At 60.4% G+C, this 18,811-nt stretch overlaps 3 protein-coding genes across 3 annotated transcripts in view; all 3 read right to left on the bottom strand.

Annotated features, from left to right (window-relative positions):
* GLI1 (GLI family zinc finger 1) overlaps positions 1-177 on the bottom strand; it is a 16,720-nt gene extending 16,543 nt beyond the window's left edge. Inside the window, exon 1 of the mRNA XM_026045070.1 lies at positions 72-177. The gene's annotated coding sequence lies outside the window, so the exon portion shown is untranslated. The remainder of the gene's footprint in view (positions 1-71) is intronic.
* Positions 178-5,067: 4,890 nt separating this feature from the next.
* On the bottom strand, positions 5,068-7,616 carry LOC112952276 (inhibin beta C chain-like). The gene is made up of 2 exons (XM_026045097.1): positions 7,328-7,616; positions 5,068-6,722 (listed from the first exon to the last, which is right to left on the bottom strand). The coding sequence occupies exons 1-2, from the start codon at positions 7,614-7,616 to the stop codon at positions 5,962-5,964; spliced, it is 1,050 nt and encodes a 349-aa protein (XP_025900882.1). The 3' UTR covers positions 5,068-5,961.
* A 5,921-nt stretch (positions 7,617-13,537) lies between these two features.
* On the bottom strand, positions 13,538-16,026 carry LOC112952252 (inhibin beta C chain-like). The gene is made up of 2 exons (XM_026045074.1): positions 15,728-16,026; positions 13,538-14,883 (listed from the first exon to the last, which is right to left on the bottom strand). Exons 1-2 carry the CDS (start codon positions 15,996-15,998, stop codon positions 14,141-14,143), a joined length of 1,014 nt encoding a protein of 337 aa, XP_025900859.1. The 5' UTR covers positions 15,999-16,026; the 3' UTR covers positions 13,538-14,140.
* Between the last annotated feature and the right edge of the window lie 2,785 nt (positions 16,027-18,811).

Raw genomic sequence — 18,811 nt, 5'->3', positions numbered from 1 at the left:
GCGCCGTCCGCGGGACCCCCCCAACCTCTGCCCGCGACCCCGACCTGCCAGACGGCCACAGTGGCTCCTACCTCCGAGCGGTCCAGGGCGACGCGGGCGGGTCCCGCGGCTCTATGCTGATCCGGTTCCCAGCGGCGACTCGGTCCGAACAAGAAGCGGCACATCCAGGGGGACGCCAGCGGTCGGGACGGGACGGCGCGGCGCCCCCCGCACTGCTCCGGCGGCGCCCGTCCTGCCTCGGCCCCTCTCCCGCTCCGCCCCGGGCCCTCAGAGAAAGTTGCCGGAGCCCCGCGGGGGCGGCGCGTCCCGGCAAAACTCGCGGAGCCGCCGGGCGGCGGGACCCGCTCCGCCAACTTGGGAGGCGGCGGCGGCGCCGAGCGCGCTCGGGACGGAGACCCCGACCGGGAACGCGACTGGCTCCAGCCACTCGGAAAACCCGGGCTGGATCCCGCACACGCGCGCACGCGACGGCCCTGCACACGCGCGGGCCGCGCTCTCCCTCCACACGCGTGGGTGCGTGTCCAGACAGAGGTGCGCACGTGTTCACTCGTGAACACGCACAGGAGCGAGCGCACACGCAGCCTGTGCATTGCTGTGCACACACACGTAGTGCTCACACACACTCACAAAGAACTGACATGTGCGCAAGTGGGACTTGTGCGCGTGCATGCGTAGGGCACACACATGTGCAGAGAGCAGGCACGCAGCCCTGCACGTGTGCCAGTGTGTGAAGCACAAACACACGCCTTTCTGCATGTGCATAGTTGTGCACGCACGCAGTTGTGCACGCAGCGCATCACTGTGAGCATGCACACGTGCAGAACAGGCGTGCGCACAGCGCACATGCGGGGCCACAGGAGACCACCCGCAGGAGTTGACTCCCTGACCGAGGGACAGGGCACAGCGGCCACCAGCTTGGGACTCCCCTGCTTCGCCTGTTGCAGCATCCTGGAGGGCCAAGAGGTGCTTGGGGCCCCCGGAGGAGGGAGCAGGGAGACGCAGGCTCCTCGTCCCGCGGCAGAGGCGACACCGCCCAGGGGACACCGCTGCATGGGGACCTGCCCGCCCGGGCAGGGCTGCTCTGAGGTTTGGAGGCACGACGGGGACCGGCGGGAAACTCCGCCCGCCGGGCGCGCTCGCGGGGGCCGCTCGCGGTTCCGCCGGGCGTCCCGCGGTCTCCGACGGCGCGGCCCGGACGCCGGGGCCCCTGCGCTCGGCGGGTCGCGCCCCCTGGCGGCCGCGGGTCCCTCGCACTCCGCGTGCAGCCTCCTCAGAGCAGACCCCCTGAGGGTGCCCTGACCCGCAGGTCAGGGTGACTCCTGGGCCTCCCTCTCTTTCTCTTGCTTCATCTGGGGAAAGGCCATGGGGCACTGGGGATTCGGGCTTAGCTCCTGGTGAAGGGGCAGGTCCCCAAGCCCTACCCAGGCTGGGGCTGGCACAGGCCAGGCAACCCCTCTGTCCTCCCTGTGCGGGCAGCTTTGGGGGCTCAGGGAGCAGGACAGCAGTGCCAGGGGCTCCCCTCCACCTGGGAGGCCAAGTCTATCTCAGCCTGTCTCCTGGGGCTCACTGGACCCCCACTCCCTGCCATCCTAGTCTTGCAGCAATGGAGACCACCATCACCATGCATATGTGCCCAAGGTGCCCAGCAATCCCCCTGGTGCTGCCCCTAAGGGTCTCCGGGGTATCTCCCTGCTCAGCTGCAATGTCTCTGTTTCTGACAGATTTTTCTGCCCTCCAAATCTGGCCTGGCCATGTTCCCACCTGCCTGCACTGCCCTGTCAGCTCTGCCAACCAACCCCTATGCAGCCCTGGCTCCCGGGCTTTGGCGTCCTGTCCAGCATCCATCATGACTAAGTCCTCGTGACATCAGAGGTGGAAGGGCTGAGAACACTCCCTGAGCACCTGAGAGTATCTTGAGGACCCAGTAGTGATTTTCCCTCCCATGCTGCTGGCTGTGCCACCCATCACCACATCTGCACGCTCCCACCAGGAGACCAAAGTCAAGTCCAGCGTGACGTCTTTGTCACTGAACTAACAATACCCAGAGAGTGGCAGCTGCAGCAGAGCGGGGAGCAAATGGCCGAGCCACCCACCTCCTTCCCCAAAGGGCTTCTCCAGAGGCAGCCAGTTCCTCTGCCCATCACAAGACCAGCCTTGCGCATGCAGCGAGCCAGGTCCTGTTGTGCAGGGAGGGAAAGCAGAACAAGGACAGAGCCTGCACAGCAGAGGGAGGCAGGAACAACGTGAGGACCTAAGTGAAAGCTGGAAAGGGGGCCTGGGAACTCCAGGAATTGTGGTGGGGGGAGGAGGGGAAGTTAAGAGGGAAATGAATTTCTCACCTGGGCAGCCCTTCTTTGCCCTGTTTCACTGTTTGCTTTTCACACCGAAGGTCAGTCCCCATCCTATGGGGGGGTTGCCACAGTGACCAAATGCAGGGGAAGGGCCAGGCCGGCCTGAGGTACAAGTAGCTATTTCAGGGAAAGTGGCCTTTGCCCATCCACTCCTGGACAGAATGTGACAACGTGCACTGATGCCAGCAGGGTGCAGGTGGGGAGACACTGGTTCTGAACTGTCCCCAAGCCCCACTCCTGCCTCCGGGACCCAATTCACTTCTGCCCCTGCCCCAGCTCTTGCAGAAGGCAAAGGGCTTTCCCCAGGGGACATTGAGGAGCTAAGAGCCTGCTCAGGGACACACTGCATGCACTTGCCCAGGCAAGTAAACCCATTTTCTCCCTGCCTTGCTGCTGTTCCTAGCTGTGGCCAGCCCTGTGTTGCTGCCTGGTCTAGTGCAAGCCTTGAAGGTCTTGCAGAGAAGGTGAAAGACGGAGGTGAGTGGTGCTGCACTCCCTGCCCGACCTGGAGCCTCTTAGTAGGATTACCCGAGCTGCGGGCGCTCTGCCTTGCCCAGCATTAGCCTGTCCTCGGGTGCCCTTCCTGCCATCAAGCACTTGGCCCAGAGCAGCTTTCCTGTGCAGCCCAAGCCCTGGGAAATGCACTCTGCTACCCAGAGGGGACCCCCCCCCCCAGAGCAGGGCACTGTGTGTGATTTGCTATATGAGTTCAGGTCACCTCATCTCTCAACCTGTCTGCATATGTCAACCTGTCCTGGCCTGGGAGCACCCGCTTCTCCTGCCGGTCACAGGAGCGAGAGCGGGTGAGGTGCGAGCAGGGATGTCCATGTTCACCAGCGAGCCCCCAGCACTTGTGTGGTGATAGTGACGCCTGCATGGCCTCCTCTTTCCTTTGTGTGAAAGGGGAACCACTGTTTGGGCCTCTAGGGAGTCTCTGAGGTGCTGCAGTGGGTTCAATCCCACAGCATTGGACCCAAGGTGAGGGCTGCAGGTGAGAGCGTTTCCTCCATGCAAGTTTTGTAACACACATAATCAGCTCAGCACAGATTTACTCCTGAGCCAAGTGTGACCCTGGCCAAACTGTCAGGTAAGGTCCACGCCAGCCTTGGGCTCTGCATGGGGCCAGCGTCACCCTGCCCCCCTCCAGGGCCTTGTGAGTGTCCCAGAGCCACCCGCCACAGCCCTTGGGGGACACCCAGAGCCACCCAGGCTGGGTCAGCCCTGCCTTAGCTTCGAGTGAATGGAAGCAGCCCACGGGCAGCCCTCCCAACTCCCTGGGGCTTCAGCAGCCCCACTGCAGTCTCCCACCCTCAAGGCTAATCTTGGCCTTCTGTTTAAGAAAGTTAAAGCAGCTCAAAGCAGGGCCAGATTATCCAGCAGATTAAGGATTAAGTAGTCCCTGCAGCCTGCCCAGCATACTGCTCTAGGCTGGTGGGTTAGTGTGTCAGTGTGTCAGTGAGTCAGTGTGCTAGAAACATGCCTGTGGGCAGCCCCCTCCCCATGCCCACTGCCACGGGCAAAGCACCGGCCAAGGAGAAGAGGAGGCATCTGGCATCTCTGTGGAATGCTCACTGCGCCAGTCGTGCTGGCTAGAACAGCAGTGCAGTACGGGGACAGAGCTCAGATGCTGTGACTTTTTTTTTGTGCACAGTTCCCATGCAATCGCATGACCTGCGTGCTGCCTCTCTTGGCACACATATAGCAGCACGCAGACACCCCATGGGGACCAGAGACACCCCCTGCATGTCATCGATGTATTGGGGCTGCAGGAGATCCCAGGAGGCTTGAGCATCCTGCAGGTGCAGCCGGCTTCCCCCTGCTAGCAGAGCTATTTTTGGGCACAGGGCTGTGGTTGCACCCCCGGCCAGGGGTGCCTGCTGCAGTCAGCTGGGGAAAGCTGCCCTTTGACCAGGACGCCGAGCAGGGCCAAGCTGGGAGAGCTAGAGGGGCTGTCCCCAGATAAAGCAGCCCTAAGCTGAGCTTTGAGCATGTGTTTGTGCAATCAGGCCCCAGGCTGGCCTGGAGGGATGAGCAAATGGCATCACCCTTGTGCCTCCCCACAAATGCACCCCCATCCCACCAGCAGCAGACTCTGGGACGGGGCCAGGAGGTGGGGGGTGCTCGAGAGCAGAGCTTGCTGGTGTTTGCAGTGGGGTCACAGGATTCAGGTGCTGGCCGTGGCTTATCGCTTAGGGTCAATGTTCCCAGAACTGTGCCACTTGGAGTTCCTCTCGGGGTTCAGCCGGGTGGCCAACAGTCCCCCAGGGCCAGGCTCTGCCAGGAACCATCTCCTTCAAAACTCATGCCCTGAGCTGGTGCGCAAACCCCTGCCCTTTCACCCATACCGAGCTCACATGGGCAAAAGCCCCTTGCACAGCCCAGCTCATCCAGAGCTGTGAGAGGTACCACAGCTGGGAACACCAGCAAGCCTTGCAGATGCAACCCACAGAGCAGAGGTACTGCCACAGGCACCAACAGCTTGCAGACCTGTTTCTGCTCTAACTCCAGAACCTTCTGGCCACATAGGACCATTTCCCCACTTCTTCATGCAGGTGGTGTCAGAAGAAAACAGTCAGAGCCTGGATGTTGTGTTTCCACTCATTTATTGGGGAAGCTGTACCAAAATATTAAAATAAGTTAAAAGCACAGTCCCTGTGGGCACACTGCATTCATCAGTACCAAGAAGGCAAAGGCAGAGTGGGATCCTCAATAGAAAGATGAGCAGACAAGACAGATGACGAAAGAGTCCCAACAGCTGCAGAAACCTCCACAATAAAATAGTAGCAATTGTAAAGTTGCAAATAAAACTGCACCTTTAGTACAGTCTCTAAGGCAAAAATCTGACTCTAGCCTCCTATATGGAGGCACTGGGCTGGAAGAACCCAAAGGGGTGCAGGAAAGGTCCACCCATCCCAGGGAATGAAAGGGGATACAGGAGGGAGACTGGTTAGGAAGCAACACCTTCCTTCACAGCCTTGTGTCCTTCTGGGATCAGGGACTGGGTCTAGTCACTGCATTTTGGGGGTTCACTGACAGTCTCCACCCTCACCTTTCAAATCTGGTATTGGTGCCTCGCTCCATCCATCCCACACTATAGCCCACATTTGGTGCAAGTTTTATTGCGGTGGAGAGAAGCAGGACTGCTTTTTCCTGCCTCATTTTCCTGCTTGGAGGAAAACCAACTCATTTCTCCACCCCACCCTGCTCTGCTCCCAAGGAACTGGGTCTCAAACTGCAACCAGACCCCATGAACATGAGCAAGGCAGGTCCCCCCCCCCTCCCAGTCCATGCCCAGAGGGGTTGCATCCCCCAGAGGTGTGGGATCAGCTCCACACACCAGGAACGCTGCATCAGGGCAGATATGTCCAGAGCCACTAATTGCACACAGCTCAGACCCAGGCAGTGCAAGGTGGCCTTGCTCTGGTCCATGTGTCCCCACAGCTCCCAGACCTGAGGCGATGCCCAAGATGAGCATCCCCCCCACCCCCAAGCTTCCCACGTGGGTCCGTCACACCACAATCCAACTGAAGGGAGAAACTTCCCCTGACCCCAAGTGCCCAGAAAGCTGTTCCTGGGGGAGGTAGGAGGTATTAACATGGCTCCCCTATCCCTAGCTACAGCCACAGGTATCAACGATCATGTCAGGGATATCAGTCTTGACAATATTGCTGTTGCGGTCGAAGTAGAGGACCGAAAGTGGCCGGCGCCGTGTGGGCACGCAACAGGAGTGCCCTGATGCCTGGATGTTATTAGCTTTGACAAGGTTGAAGACAGCTGTGTGGAAGGAAGAGGCCATCCCAGGGCTGCCCGCCACGTGCAGAGGGCACTGGCCCACACAGTAGTTTATCTGGTAGCCCTCAGGTTTAATGATCCAGTCATTCCAGCCAATGTCTCGGAAGTCCACGTAATAGTCCTTGCGGCAGCAGAGGTTAGAGTTCTGGCTGCAGCGGAGGCTGCGCTTGGCTACATGGTGATCCAGCTCCTGCACCTTTGCCTTGGCCACGAGGAAAGGCTGGTGGGACCGATTAGCATTTATCACAGCCATGTTATTGCCCCTGTCCACAAGGTTTTCTAGGTCCAACCACAGAGTCCTGTGCTCTCCGTCAAAGAAGCTCTGGAGGCCAGGCATGAGGGAAAAGGTCCACCAGCCACTGCCCTTGGCACTCAGTTGCCTCTCGCCCAACAGTGTGCGATTGCCCCTGGCCAAGTCACCTTCCTCACCAGCAAGAAAGACACTCAGGGTGAGGTTGGCTACCAGGTCTCGAGGAACTCTAAGGTAGAGCCAGAGCTGGGCCTCCAGGAGGTGAATGTCCTGGTCTTGCATTCCGCTGAACTGGAAGCGCAGCCTGGTGTGGGAGGGTGACATGGGCTCTAGGAAAGGAGAGGGAAGATAAGGCAAACACTGCAGGGGGTGGCAGCAGCATGCACACATCTCCTCTTACTGCTTCCCAGGACAGACCCACCAAGTCCCCACCAACTCTCCCATCTGCCTTCCCAGGGCTGTTGTTTCCCCCCACCTGGGGGAAGGGGCAACAAAAGGGGCAGGGGGGCTGCTCTCACCTGGCCCATTCCCTGCTCCGCATAGGATGCTGCAAGTTGCTTCCAGCCTCCCAGGGAACCCATCCAGGCAGTCCGCTCATGCCACTATGAGGAGCCCTAAGCACCTGGGGCTCACCCATTCTTCAGGAATGAACCAGGAGTAGCAACACTCAGGAGTACAGCAGTGTGATCAACCAGTTCAGTATAATGGGAGGAATCCCACTCCTGCACATGAGCCCACTCATGAGCTGCACAGGAAGGTCACCGCAGCAGAGCGAGCCCACCATGCAGTGGTTTAATTCCAGGCTGAGCAGCTCCCTGCAACCTCCCGCCCTGTGAGGTATGCCGATGGAGGGGGATACGGTGCCGGTGCCGCCGAGGGAAACTCCACGGCACCGCCCTGCCCGGCCCAACCGCCCGGGGCTGCCCGCACCCACCTGGCTCCGCGAAGCTGATGATATCGTAGCCCCGCTCGTCGCGCTCGGGGCCGCGGCGGGTACCGGCCGCCTGCAGGCGACGCAGGGCGCGGGCCAGGGCGGCCCGGGGCACGGCGTGCGCGAGCCGCGGCCGCTCGCGGAGCCGCAGCTTGTCCAGCAGCTGCCGCTTGGCCGCTTCCTCCAGCAGCCGCCGCTCCGAGCACGACGGGCAGCGCGGCTCCGGCTCCGCCGCCGCGCGCAGCAGCAGCACCGCCAGCAGCAGCCACGGGCCCGCGCCTCGCGCTGCCATCGGCACCGACGGGCAGGAGCGGGACGAGACGGGCCAGGAGTGGCGCGGCGCCTCCCGCCCGCTTTGGGCACCTGCGGCCGGGGGCGGGCCCGGCGCCCCCCCGCCATTGGCCGGCTCACCTGCCCGTCCCGTCCCGTCGAGTTGCAGCCGGGGCGGGGGATTACCGGGATTAGCCCCCCCGCGGCAGGGGTGGGTGGTGCTCTGCCTTGTCGGGGGAGCAGCAGGGCGCGCGGCGCCGCGCGGGACGACGGGGTCCCCACGAGGGACTACGCAGAGCCCCGAGGTGCCGGCTCTGCCCAGTCTGCAGGTCCCGCTGCCCCGTGTGGGGGGCACAAAGGTCCGGCCGGATGCTCTCATCACGTTCCCCAGTCCGGCCGGGTGCACTGGGACCCGAGCTCTTCTGTGGGCCCCAAATCTATAGGGACCTGGGGCAAATCCTACCCGGGTGGGGGAAGCCGGGTCCTGGAGCAGCCTGGGGGAGAATCCTGGCTTCCCTCTTTGCCATGAACCTCCTGGCCTGCCCTGCTCTGGGTCCCTCACTGCCTCCCCAGCCTGTGAGCTGCTTCCCAACCACTGTTGCCCCCCCTGCCTGCCCTGGGGACAATCCAATTTCCCACAGATTGGGACCCAGCAGGAGCTGGTGGAAGCAGCTGCCAAAACGCATCTGCAGATCCCTGGGACCTGTATCCAAAAGCCCTTATCTCTGGGCTTTTGTCACTTCTTGCCTGTTATGAGTTTGGGGATCTCAGCCTAACCCTTGGCAATGCTTAATCCAGCCTGAGGTCAGGACAGAGCAGGGCAAGGCCAGGAAAGGGCCACATACTTCTACCCCAGATTAGGATACATCTTTGCGTATGCAGAGGGCTCACTGACGGCAATGTCACAGCACCCTGAGAAAGTTCCTCATAGTCTGAGTCGCAGATACAGAGCGCTTGCAGCAAGGCACAGCCTGAACACTGGGCAGGGTGCTGTAGAAAACTCCCAAAGGTGGTTGGAGAGGCAGTGAGAGGGCCCAGTGCTCTTGTGCCAGCTCAAGGATCACAGGGTGTAGCGGGAGCCTGCCAGCCAGCTGGCCCATGTCTCCTGCCCGTTGTGCCATGTGGCACTGAATTCAAGGTCTCGACCACACAGAGCCCCTGCTTCTGGTCAAGCAGAGGTGACAGGTAAACAGAGTGGKCTGTCTGGGAAAAAGTACCTGCTGGAGATGATGCAACCATAGTGCAAGGGGCAAAGTCCTCAGCTGGCTGGGCCTGCTGGCAGCTCCCAGAATAGCCCAGGAATGTCAACAGGGAGGAAAGAGCGGGCACAGCCTGGCCTGGGGCACAGCTCCCACGGGGCCTGTGAGCACTGGCTGCAGGCAGCACGTAGCCAGCGCAGCCTGTGCTGCAGCAGGGCTGGGCGTGCAGTGTTTCCTCGGGCACTACGGCACAGGGGCAGTGGCAGTGTGCTTGCTCATGCATCTGCATGCACAGGGATGTTTTCACTCATGCTCACATGCAAAACACATGCATGTCAGCAAGAACCACCAGCCCATGACAGGGAGCATGTGTAGGGCCACAAATGTGTGTGCATGTATTCTCTGCAGTGTGCATACACTTCTGCAGATGCTTAGTGTTATACACCTGCTCTGGGCAGCTTAAATTTCCCACAAAGTAGGAGCGCTCCTGCCTTTACCCTGTGCACAGGGCCGGATCCCTGTGTCTGACACTCTTTCCAAGTGCGGGAGGCTGGGGGGATCCTGAGCTGGCACATGGACCAGCACTGGTGACAGGCAGCAAGGAACCAGAGACCTTTGTGAGGCTCTGTGTCAGTTCCTCCTCTCAGCAACCATGCTGTACCACGCGCATAGGAAAGAGAAACTGAGGCACACCAGCTTGCTGAATTCCTCCTTCCCTGCTAGCTCTGAAGAGCCAGGGACGGGCACAGCATGACAGAGTTTGGGGTGAAGGCAAAGAGGGAGAATGGGGCAAAGAGGGAGAATGATGTTTTGCTCCTCTCTCCTTTCCAGGCTGATCAGCAACATCTCCCAAAAGAGATTAAACACCTGGGATCTGCCAGGACCACCGAGAACTGGCCAGCATCACTCAGTCCCCCTGCGAGCCCCCAATTCACCTCCAGCCAAGCGAGAGCATCCGATCCACCTGCCCCCCGTGACTGGCCACCGGATCTAGGCCAGGGGTCAGTGCAGAGCTGTGAGTGGTTCTTGCACCCATTGTGTAACCATGTTGTTGATTAAGCAGTTCCCAGAAAGCAAAGCCCAGGGACCATGCTGACCAAAATACCCCCTAGGTCCCCCTGAGGCCCAGCACTCACTGCACACATGGCTTTTGGGCCTCCGACCTTGTGTCCGGTGGGGCAGCGGTGGCACCTGATGACCCAATCCAGCAGCGCTAAAGGCCTGGACTAAGCAAGGACCCCCAAAAGATCATTCCTCAGCATCTGCACGTGGCACTGGCTGCAGGGCCTGCGCCTGGGTGGCTCTGCCTAGCAGCTGGGCACTGCTCCAGGGAGCAGCAGCACCAGCCTCGGCCAGGGTGTGGGGCTTTGCCTGCCCGTAGGCAAAGCCCTTCTCCCCGCAGGCACCAGCGCCCAGGGCAGCTCTTGCAGCCCACTGGTGCCGCCTGGCGGCGCCAGGAGCCCTCGTGCCCCCTCCAGCCGAGCCCCGGCCTGGGCACGGTCCGGGGATCCCAGAGCCGGAGGCTGCAGGTGGGAAACTGCCTGGGAGACAGAAACTCAAAATTAGCCCTTTTCAAGGCAATATCAGAGGCTTTCAGGAATTCCCACCCCTCCCTCGTGCGCCTGGCCTTGCCAAGAGACACCTGGCACAGCGCACGCTTGGACCTTTGCTTCAGGGTCTGTTGATACTGGCAGAGGCTCCTTCCAGGAGCTGCCGACAGCAGCCGCACGTCCTCATCCCCTCTTGGATTACAGGCAGAGGGAACAGCACCCTCAACACTCCCTGTTCCCTTCTGTACCTGATGCAGCCCAAGGCACAGAGCACTAACTGATCAACCCTGTCTGCCTGGAGCCTCCTGCCCCAGGCTTGGGCAATGGGGTGGCCGTTCCCACCCCGTTGCCCGGGAATGGGGTGGGGAAACCTGGTCTCTCCCCATCAGACTTATGCCCCTGTGGAGCAGCGAGATGATGTCCTGTGGCCTGAGATGACCCCCTCTGAAGTGTGAGCAAGGGGCCCTGGGAGAAGTCTGGTGTCATGGTACAGGGAGAAGGGACCCTGTAAGGACCATGGAGGGATGGTGCCTACTGGGCCACTGCATTAGCTCATGGCACACTGCTGCTGTCAGGATTTCTTGCCTTCTTGGGCCTATTTATCTTGGAGAAGAGAAGATTGAGAGGGGATCTGATCAATATGTACAAATACCTGAGGGGAGAATGTAAAGAGGGCTGGGCCAAACTCTTCTCAGTGGTGGCCAGTGGCAGGACAAGGGGTAAAGGAAATAAATTAAAACACAGGAAGTTTAATCTCCATCTGAGGAAGAACTTCTTTACTGTGAGGGTGACAGAGCCCTGGCACAGGCTGCCCAGGGAGGCTGTGGAGTCTCCTTCTCTGGAGATCTTCCAAACCCGCCTGGATGCCACCCTGTACCCCGTGCTCTGGGTGTCCCTGTTGGAGCAGGGGGGTTGGACTAGATGATCTCGAGAGGTCCCTTCCAATCTCAACCATTCTGTGATTCTGTGATTCTCACCGGAGCACCTAGCTTGGTGCTCTTTGCTCACCAGGACAGCTTGCACCAGAACTTGAACTAGGACAGCTTCRGTGGAGCAGGAAGTCCTGTTGACAGGTAGAGGACTGCAGGCAGATGTGCCTCGTTTGCCGGGCCCCTTGCTCCTAAGCACTCCCTTCCTTACCTCTGGGGCTCTCCAGGCCAGGCTGCTACTGCTTGATCCCCTGCTGTGGTGGTCCTTTGCCCTTTCTCTGTGTGGGAAGGGGGCTGTGGGCTAGATCCCCATGTCCTGTTTCCTGATGCAGAYGTTGTGTACACAGAGAGTTTGTTGTGCGGAGCCCTGGACCGTGCTGCTCTGGGATACCCATTGCTTGAAGGCACTTGAGGAAATGTGTTTTCCAACGCTGGGTAAATTCCCAGGACAATGTGCCTTGCCCCGTCCCAACCTGCTCGTAAAAGGGAAGGGGCTGAGCGGCTTGGCCCCTGCTTTCTGAGTGCACTGAGCTGGCCAAATCCTCATGTCCCCCGGCTATGTCTGCCTGGTGGCACGTGGGGACAGCTGCATAGCAGCCTGGGCAAGGGGAGATAGCCATGGGGAAAACTCCCAGGTGTGGGGGGTCAGTCTGCACCAGGAGCTGCACCAGGAGCTGTACCAGAAGCTGCTGCAGCAGCCACTCGTGTACCAGGTTGTGCTGAGAGCCTCTGTGAACCGGCAAAACACAGAGTGAAGCTCGACTGTGGGTGCTGAGGACAGGCTTTCAAACAGGGACCTTCATCGTGTGCCAGGAGCTTCTGCTGCCCCTCTCCTGGCCCCTTTCTACCCCTGCCTGCTGCAACCTCGAAAACTGCACACTAGCCCCWGGAGAACTGTTTGTTGAATAAACACAGACAGTGAAAAAGAGGCATTGGAAAAGAAGGGGGAAAAATAAACAAAAAAATAAACACCAAACTCTCTTTGGGCTTGCGCAAGTGGCCTTGGGTCCCAGACAGTATCGATCCCCAAGACTTCCACCCTGTGTGTGCAGCTCCTGGGTCGGTGGGAGCTGTTTTGGGCTGACTCCTGCAGGCAGCAGGGCAGGGAGGTGCCACTCTGCAGCCCCCCACCCTGGCAGGGCTCTGTGGAAGCACAGCCCCCCCCCACAGCACAGTCRGACACCATCTGCTCTTGTGGTGGCTTCACCCTCCCCAAGGGGTTTCAGCTTCCTTGGGGCAACACCCTCCTGTTTCTGCTCCCCCTGGAGCTGCTGGCAGCTCCAGTCATCCCCAGGGGCCCCTGGCATCAGCTGCCCTCTCCCAYGGCCAGCACCACTTACTGTTCTCTCGGTCCTCACATGAGAGACCCGCATGAAGCAATGGAGAAACCCTGATGCAGGATTACATAACGGAGCTGATGTGTCTGCACTGCCCTTTGTCCTCAGCTCTCACGGCACGGACACGTCCTGCTTGGCCAGTTTGGAAGGAGCAGGGACAGGGCAGTGGCTCCTGTCCTGGCCGCAGGACAGGGATGTGCTGGCAGTTGCCCAGCAAGGGAGCTGCTGTGGGGTTGCAGGCAAAGGCAGGTGCTGCAGGCACTGCAGCTTTGCTGGACTTGCCTGGGAGCCACTGTCCACTGTTGAAGGGGAAGGAGTTGCTTTGTTTTGTCCTGAATTGGGATGAAAATGGCCAATGGTTTTGGTGGAATGGGAAATTGAGCCTAGCCAAGGACTGGTAACTTCTTCAGAGAATCACCACACTCCCATGGCAGTGGTCTCTTTCATGGGTCCTGACTGCCTCTCCAGAGAAGGCAGTGAAGTGGCAGGACGGCAGCAGTGTGAGGCTGGCTAGTCTGCAGCCATTGATGGGTGCCCAGCCCGTCTGACTGGGTTTTATATCAAGCTTTTGGCTAGAAGAGGACTGAGCATGGCAGAGCTGGACACAGAGATAAACCTCCAAATCCCTTCAAATCGCCCTGTCTCTGATCAGGCTCCTGCATATCTTCCCACAGCATCCGTGTCCCCAGCTGCTTGTGCAAGTCCCAGGGACAGTCCCCCAAAAGGTCCCCTGATGAGGCTGAGCAAGGGGAGAGGGAAAGGGCAGCTGTCTCCAGACTGCCTGTACTGGGGTCTGTCCGGCACCTTGCCCTTTGGGGATGGGGAGAGAATGTGCTGGCTAGTAACAGGGCACACACAGGTGCATGCACATCTGCACACACTGAGCCTGGGCTCTTTTATTGAATAGCAGAGAGCTGGGATGCTTGGAGAGGGAGGCACTGCCCCCACCATGGTGAGCAGTTTCCCCTTCTTCAGTCTCTTCAGTCTCAAGTCTAGTTGGAGTGGGACCCTGGAGCTGGAGCTCTCTGCTCTGACCTTGGCAGCTCCGACTTGTTCTCAGGTTCGTGTCTTCCCCAGCAGCCCAGCCCCACTGGCCAGGGCTGGGACACGTTCCCTGAGAAGGACATGTTCCCATTGCAGCACCAAGGGCTGCACTATGGCCTTGGCCATGRGACCAGCACTGGAGAGGGCAGAGGTTGCTCTAAACCAGCTAACTATGTGGGTTTTTTTTTGCAGAGTCCTGCAGGCAGAAGGGGTTGATTTCAAACAGGAGCAGCTCTCGGGCTCCTGTTTGGAGCAGAGAGGAATCCCTGGGAGGATATGAAGAGAGAAAGGAGCTGTGTAGGAGGTCAAAGAGGAGAGGGCTTACAGGTTCATCACCACCCTGATGCTTCAAGCTTCAGAGTTAAAAACACCAATGCAGGGTCCCCATCCTTCAGCAACTCTCTAGGTCTCCCAYTGCTGGAGCGGAGCTGAGAAAGGAGGAAGCCCCGCTCAGCAATGGTCTTGCTCTTCTGCCTCTGGCAGGAGGTTACGTACAGCCACAGGCATCGACAATCATGTCAGGGATGTCGGTCTTGACAATGTTGCTGTCCCTGTCATAGTAGAGCAGGGAGAGGGGGCGGCGTTGTGTAGGCACACAGCAGGAGTCCACAGCAGCATCAGCATTGCTGGCTTTGATSAGGTTGAGGACAGCTGTGTGGAAGGAAGCAGCAAGCCCAGGGATACCAGCCATATGCAGAGGGCAGAGCCCAGCACAATAGTTCATGTGATATCCTTCTGGCTGGATGATCCAGTCCTCCCAGCCAATCTCCTTGAAGTCCACAAAGAATTCCTTGCGGCAGCACATCCATGAGTCTCCAGTGCAGTCGATGCCACGCCGCTGGACCCGATGACCTGCCCTCTCCTGGGCCTGGGCTGCCACAAATGGCCAGTGGGAATCACTCTGACCAGCCAGGAGAGGAAACCCTGAGTCCTCTGCTGTCTCCAGCTCTACAGTGAGTCTCTGCCTCCCTTTGCTGAAGAGACTCTGGACGGCCTGTCCCACATCCAGCGAGGCCCAGCCAGCCCTCTGCACCTCAAGCCATGTCTTGCTGACCATGGTGATGTTTGGCCCAGACAGGTCAGGCTCCAATAGTTTTACAGTGACCTGGTGTGTGCCGGGGCCGGGGGATGCCCAGAAGAGGTACAAACTGGCTTGCAGGATCTCAACGCTTCTGCCCAGCTCTTGGGTGAAGCGGAAATTCAGGCGAATTCTGCCCAGAGTGGAGGATCCTGCAAACAGCAGGGAACAGTGTCAGGAGCTGAGCAGGGAGGACTCTCCTGGCTAGGGGTTCAGGGATCAGAGCAAACAGGAGACATGTCCAAACCAGGGAGTAGGAGACAGGGGGCTGGAGGAGGTCTCTGCCCCCTGTTTCCCTGCACCACTGCTGCTTTTCCTCACTCTACCATAAAGCAGCCACCACTCAGTTCCAGGCTTAGCTCTGGGTYACCTTCTCTGACCAAATACCAACGTGTTCAGGAAAGCTACTGGAAGGTTTGGGGGCTGGTTATCTGGCTGCATAAACCAGCCCTGAATTTAACGCAATCATGCTGATTTACACCACCAGGACCCCCCTGGATTTCCATGTGCCCTGGGACAGAGTGGCTGGGAAAGCTGCATTTGCCTGGCAGAAGTGGTAGAAACAGGACCCTGTTTTTCCAGTGACACTTGCCAGGTCCCTTTAGCGCATTTTGGGAAGCCCTCTCCTCCCAGGAACACAGCTGGTTTTGGGGGTGTAAAGTAGCTGCTCACCATTTTGGGTAGGAAGCGGGGACAGGGCCCTGTTTCAAAGGGCGAGTGGGCTTTAGAGACACAGCTTCACAGCCTGAAAGCTGCATCTGGGCTTAAAACCATCTCCAAATCAACACAGCAGGAGCAGACAGAGCACAGGGAAAATGCACTCGCCCAAGAGAACAGCTCAGCAGGGCTCCCACACCGGCCCCAGTGACCATGGGCCCCTCTCCCCTGAAAAGAAGCGAGGGGCAGGGAGCAGCTGGTTGGGATGCTCTCCTGACACCCCCATTGCCAAGACCCTGTGGCTGGGGTCCACGCGGTCCCGTTGCGTCATGCACAGACCTGACTCGGCGAAGCTGAGCACCTGGTAGCGCTGGGCACTGGGGGGCAGCGCCGGAGGGGCAGCAGATAGTGGGCTGCGGGTGCCGACCCTGCTCAGTGCTGCCAGCAGGGCCCCCCGGGACAGGGGTCGTGACACGCTGGGCCGCTCCTGCATGCGGAGCTCGGAGAGGATGTTCTGCTTTGCAAGCGCCAGGAGCGCGTCCCGCCGTGCGCCGGGTGCCAGGGCTGCCAGGTTGCAGGCTGGGCAGCTGGTGCCACTGGAAACCACCATGCTCAGGAGGCCCAAGAGCAGGAGAGCTGCAGTGGGCGCCATCTGTGACTGCTCAGCCCAAGTCACAGCGGGACAGCACAGGGGAGCATGGCCAGAGAAGCTGTTTGTGGGTGGGCGGGCGGGTGGGCGGTGCAGGATCAGTGCTGCAGGGCTGGCTGTGCCCCTGCCACCACAAATATTGGCTGATGGCAGGTGCGATAAGTGCTGCAGCCGTGGGAGCTGCCCACACATGGGGGCTGTGGGAGCAACGGGCTCACAGTGCGCATGAAGTGACTGTGATGGTGCTCAGGTGTCAGTGCAGCCCACCATGAGATTGGGGGGCATCCAGGAGAGGAGACTCTTGTATGAAAACTCTTGAAGAACTTCTTCACTGTGAGGGTGACAGAGCCCTGGCACAGGCTGCCCAGGGAGGTTGTGGAGTCTCCTTCTCTGGAGATCTTCCAAACCCGCCTGGATGCCACCCTGTGCCCCATGCTCCGGGTGTCCCTGCTGGAGCAGRGGGTTGGACTGTATGATCTCGAGAGGTCCCTTCCAACCTCAMCCCTTCTGTGATTCTGCGATTCTGTGACCTAGAAGCTAGAGGAGGGTCCCGGGGAGGCTGCAAGCAAGCCTGTAGGGTCCCTCCAGCCCAGGGCACACGGAGTCCCGGTGGGGCCGCACGAAGGCTCGCAGAGCCTCCGGGTCCAGATGCGCATGGTGGCCCRAGGAGGCCACACGAAAGCTTGTAGGACCTCAGGGGCCACGTGTGCACAAAACCCTAGGGAGGCCACACGAAAGTCCGTCGGGGCCTTAGGGCACAGCACGCATGGAAAACTAGAGTGGTTGCATGAAAGCCCATATAGCCTCTCCGGCCCAGTGTGCATGGAGACCCAGGGAAGCTTCATGAAAGCCTGTAAGGTACACAGGCCCCAGTGCGCACAGAGGAAGCATAGAAGCATGCAGAGCCACCTGTGCCCACTGCCCATGGAAGCATGGAGAGGCCACAKGAAAACTCGCAGGGCCCCAGGTGCCACGTGCTCATGGAGGGCCAGGGAGGCCGCACGAAAGCCCTTTGCAGAGTTTGTGTGGCCTCCCTGGCCCTCCACACACACCTGGCTCCAGAGACCCYGCGGGCATTCATGYGGCCTCCCTGGGCCTCCATACGCACCTATCCCCGGGGGTCCTGCGGGCTTTCATGTGGTCCCCTCCTGCCTCCGTGCGCACCTGGCCCRGGAGGCCCTGCGGGCTTTTSTGTGGCCTCCCCAGGACTCCATGCCCACATAGTCTCTGTGACCCTGCGGGCGTTCGTGCGGCCCCCTGGGCCTCCGTGCGCAGCTGGGCCCGGAGGTCCTGCAGACTTATGTGTGGCGTCCCTGGGCCTCCATGCGCACCTGGTCCCGGAGGCCCTGCGGGCATTCGTACGGGCCTCCTGGGCCTCYGTGCGTATCTGGCCCCTGTGGCCCTGTGGGCTTTCATGCAGCCTCCCCTGGGCCTCCATGTGTACCTGACCCTGGGAGGCCTGCGGGCTTTTGTGTGGCCTCTCTGGGCCTCCATGTGCACCTGGTCCCATGGTACCTGCGTGTATTTGTGCTGCCCCCCCAGTCTTCCGTGCGCATGTGACCCCAGGGTCCCTGCGGACTTGCACCCCTGGCCCTGTGGTCCCTGCGGGCATTTGTACAGTCCCCCAGGGCCTCCGTACGCACTGGGCCACGAGGGCCCTGTGGGCATTCGTACAGCCCTCCTGGGCCTCCATGCACACCTGGCCCCAGGGTCCCTACAGGCATTCGTGCAGCCCCGCTGGGCCTCTGTGCGCACCTGGTCCCGGGGGAGCTGTCGGCTTTCGTMCCGCCCCCCTGGCCTCCATGCGCACCTATCCATGGGGGCCTTGCGCGCATTCATTCTGCCCCTCTGGACCTCCATGCGCACCTAACCCTGGGATCCCTCTGGGCATTCGTGCAGCCCCCACTCTGGGCCTCCGTGTACACCTGGCCATGGGGGTTCCTGCAGGCTTTCGTGGAAATCCCCCAGATTTCCATGCACACCTGGCCCCGGGGTCCCTGCGGGCATTCCTGTGTCCTCCCAGGGCCTCTGTGCGCACCTAGCCTTTGTGTTCCTGCAGGATTTTGTGCGGCCTCTCCGGGCCTCTGTGCGCACCTTGCCTTGGGAGTCCCAGTGGGCTTTTGTGCAGTCCCCCTGGGCCTCCGTGCATGCCTGGCCCCCAGACCCCTGCGGGGTTTTGTGTGGACTCTCCTGGCCTTTGTGGGTACCTGGCCACGGGGTCCCTGTGGGCATTCATGCAGCGCCCCCCATGCCTCCATGTGCTGCTGGCCCTGAAGGGCACTGCGGGTTTTCATTCTGTCCCCCCGGGCCTCCRTGTGCACATGGGCTTGGGAGCCCTGCGGGCTTTTGTGGAGACCCCTTGGGCCTCCGAGCACTCTGAGCCCCTGGGGCCCTGCGGGGTTTCATGTGGCCTCCTGGGGCCTCCATGCACACCTGGCCCTGGGGGGCCAGTGGGCTTTTGTGCTGCCCCTCCATGCCTCCATGTGCACCTGGCCCTCGGGGTCTCTGTGGGCATTCGTGCAGCACCCCCCCAGGCCTTAATGTGCACTTGTCCTGGGGTCCCTGCAGGCTTTCGTGCGGCCTCCCCAGGGATCTGTACATACCTGACTATGGAGGCGCTGCGTGTTTTCGTGCGGCCTCCCCAGGTCTCCTTGAGCATCTGGCCCAGGGGGCACTGTGGGCATTTATACGGTCCCCCTGGGCCTCTGTGCGTACCTGGACCCGGGGGCCCTGCCGACATTCATGCGCCCTCCCCGGGCCTCCGTGCGCAGCTG

The sequence above is a fragment of the Nothoprocta perdicaria genome, unplaced genomic scaffold, assembly GCF_003342845.1.
Source record: "Nothoprocta perdicaria isolate Ctin4 unplaced genomic scaffold, notPer1 scaffold_398, whole genome shotgun sequence".
Taxonomy (NCBI): domain Eukaryota; kingdom Metazoa; phylum Chordata; class Aves; order Tinamiformes; family Tinamidae; genus Nothoprocta; species Nothoprocta perdicaria.
This window is presented reverse-complemented; position numbering and strand designations above follow the sequence as displayed.

Bases quoted from the DNA above. Each gene is read 5' to 3' on its own strand.
- LOC112952276 (XM_026045097.1), bottom strand. From the start codon at position 7,616: ATGGCAGCGCGAGGCGCGGGCCCGTGGCTGCTGCTGGCGGTGCTGCTG. The intron at 6,723-7,327 runs GTGGGTGCGGGC...CTCCTTTCCTAG, and splicing joins CATCAGCTTCGCGGAGCCAG to AGCCCATGTCACCCTCCCAC.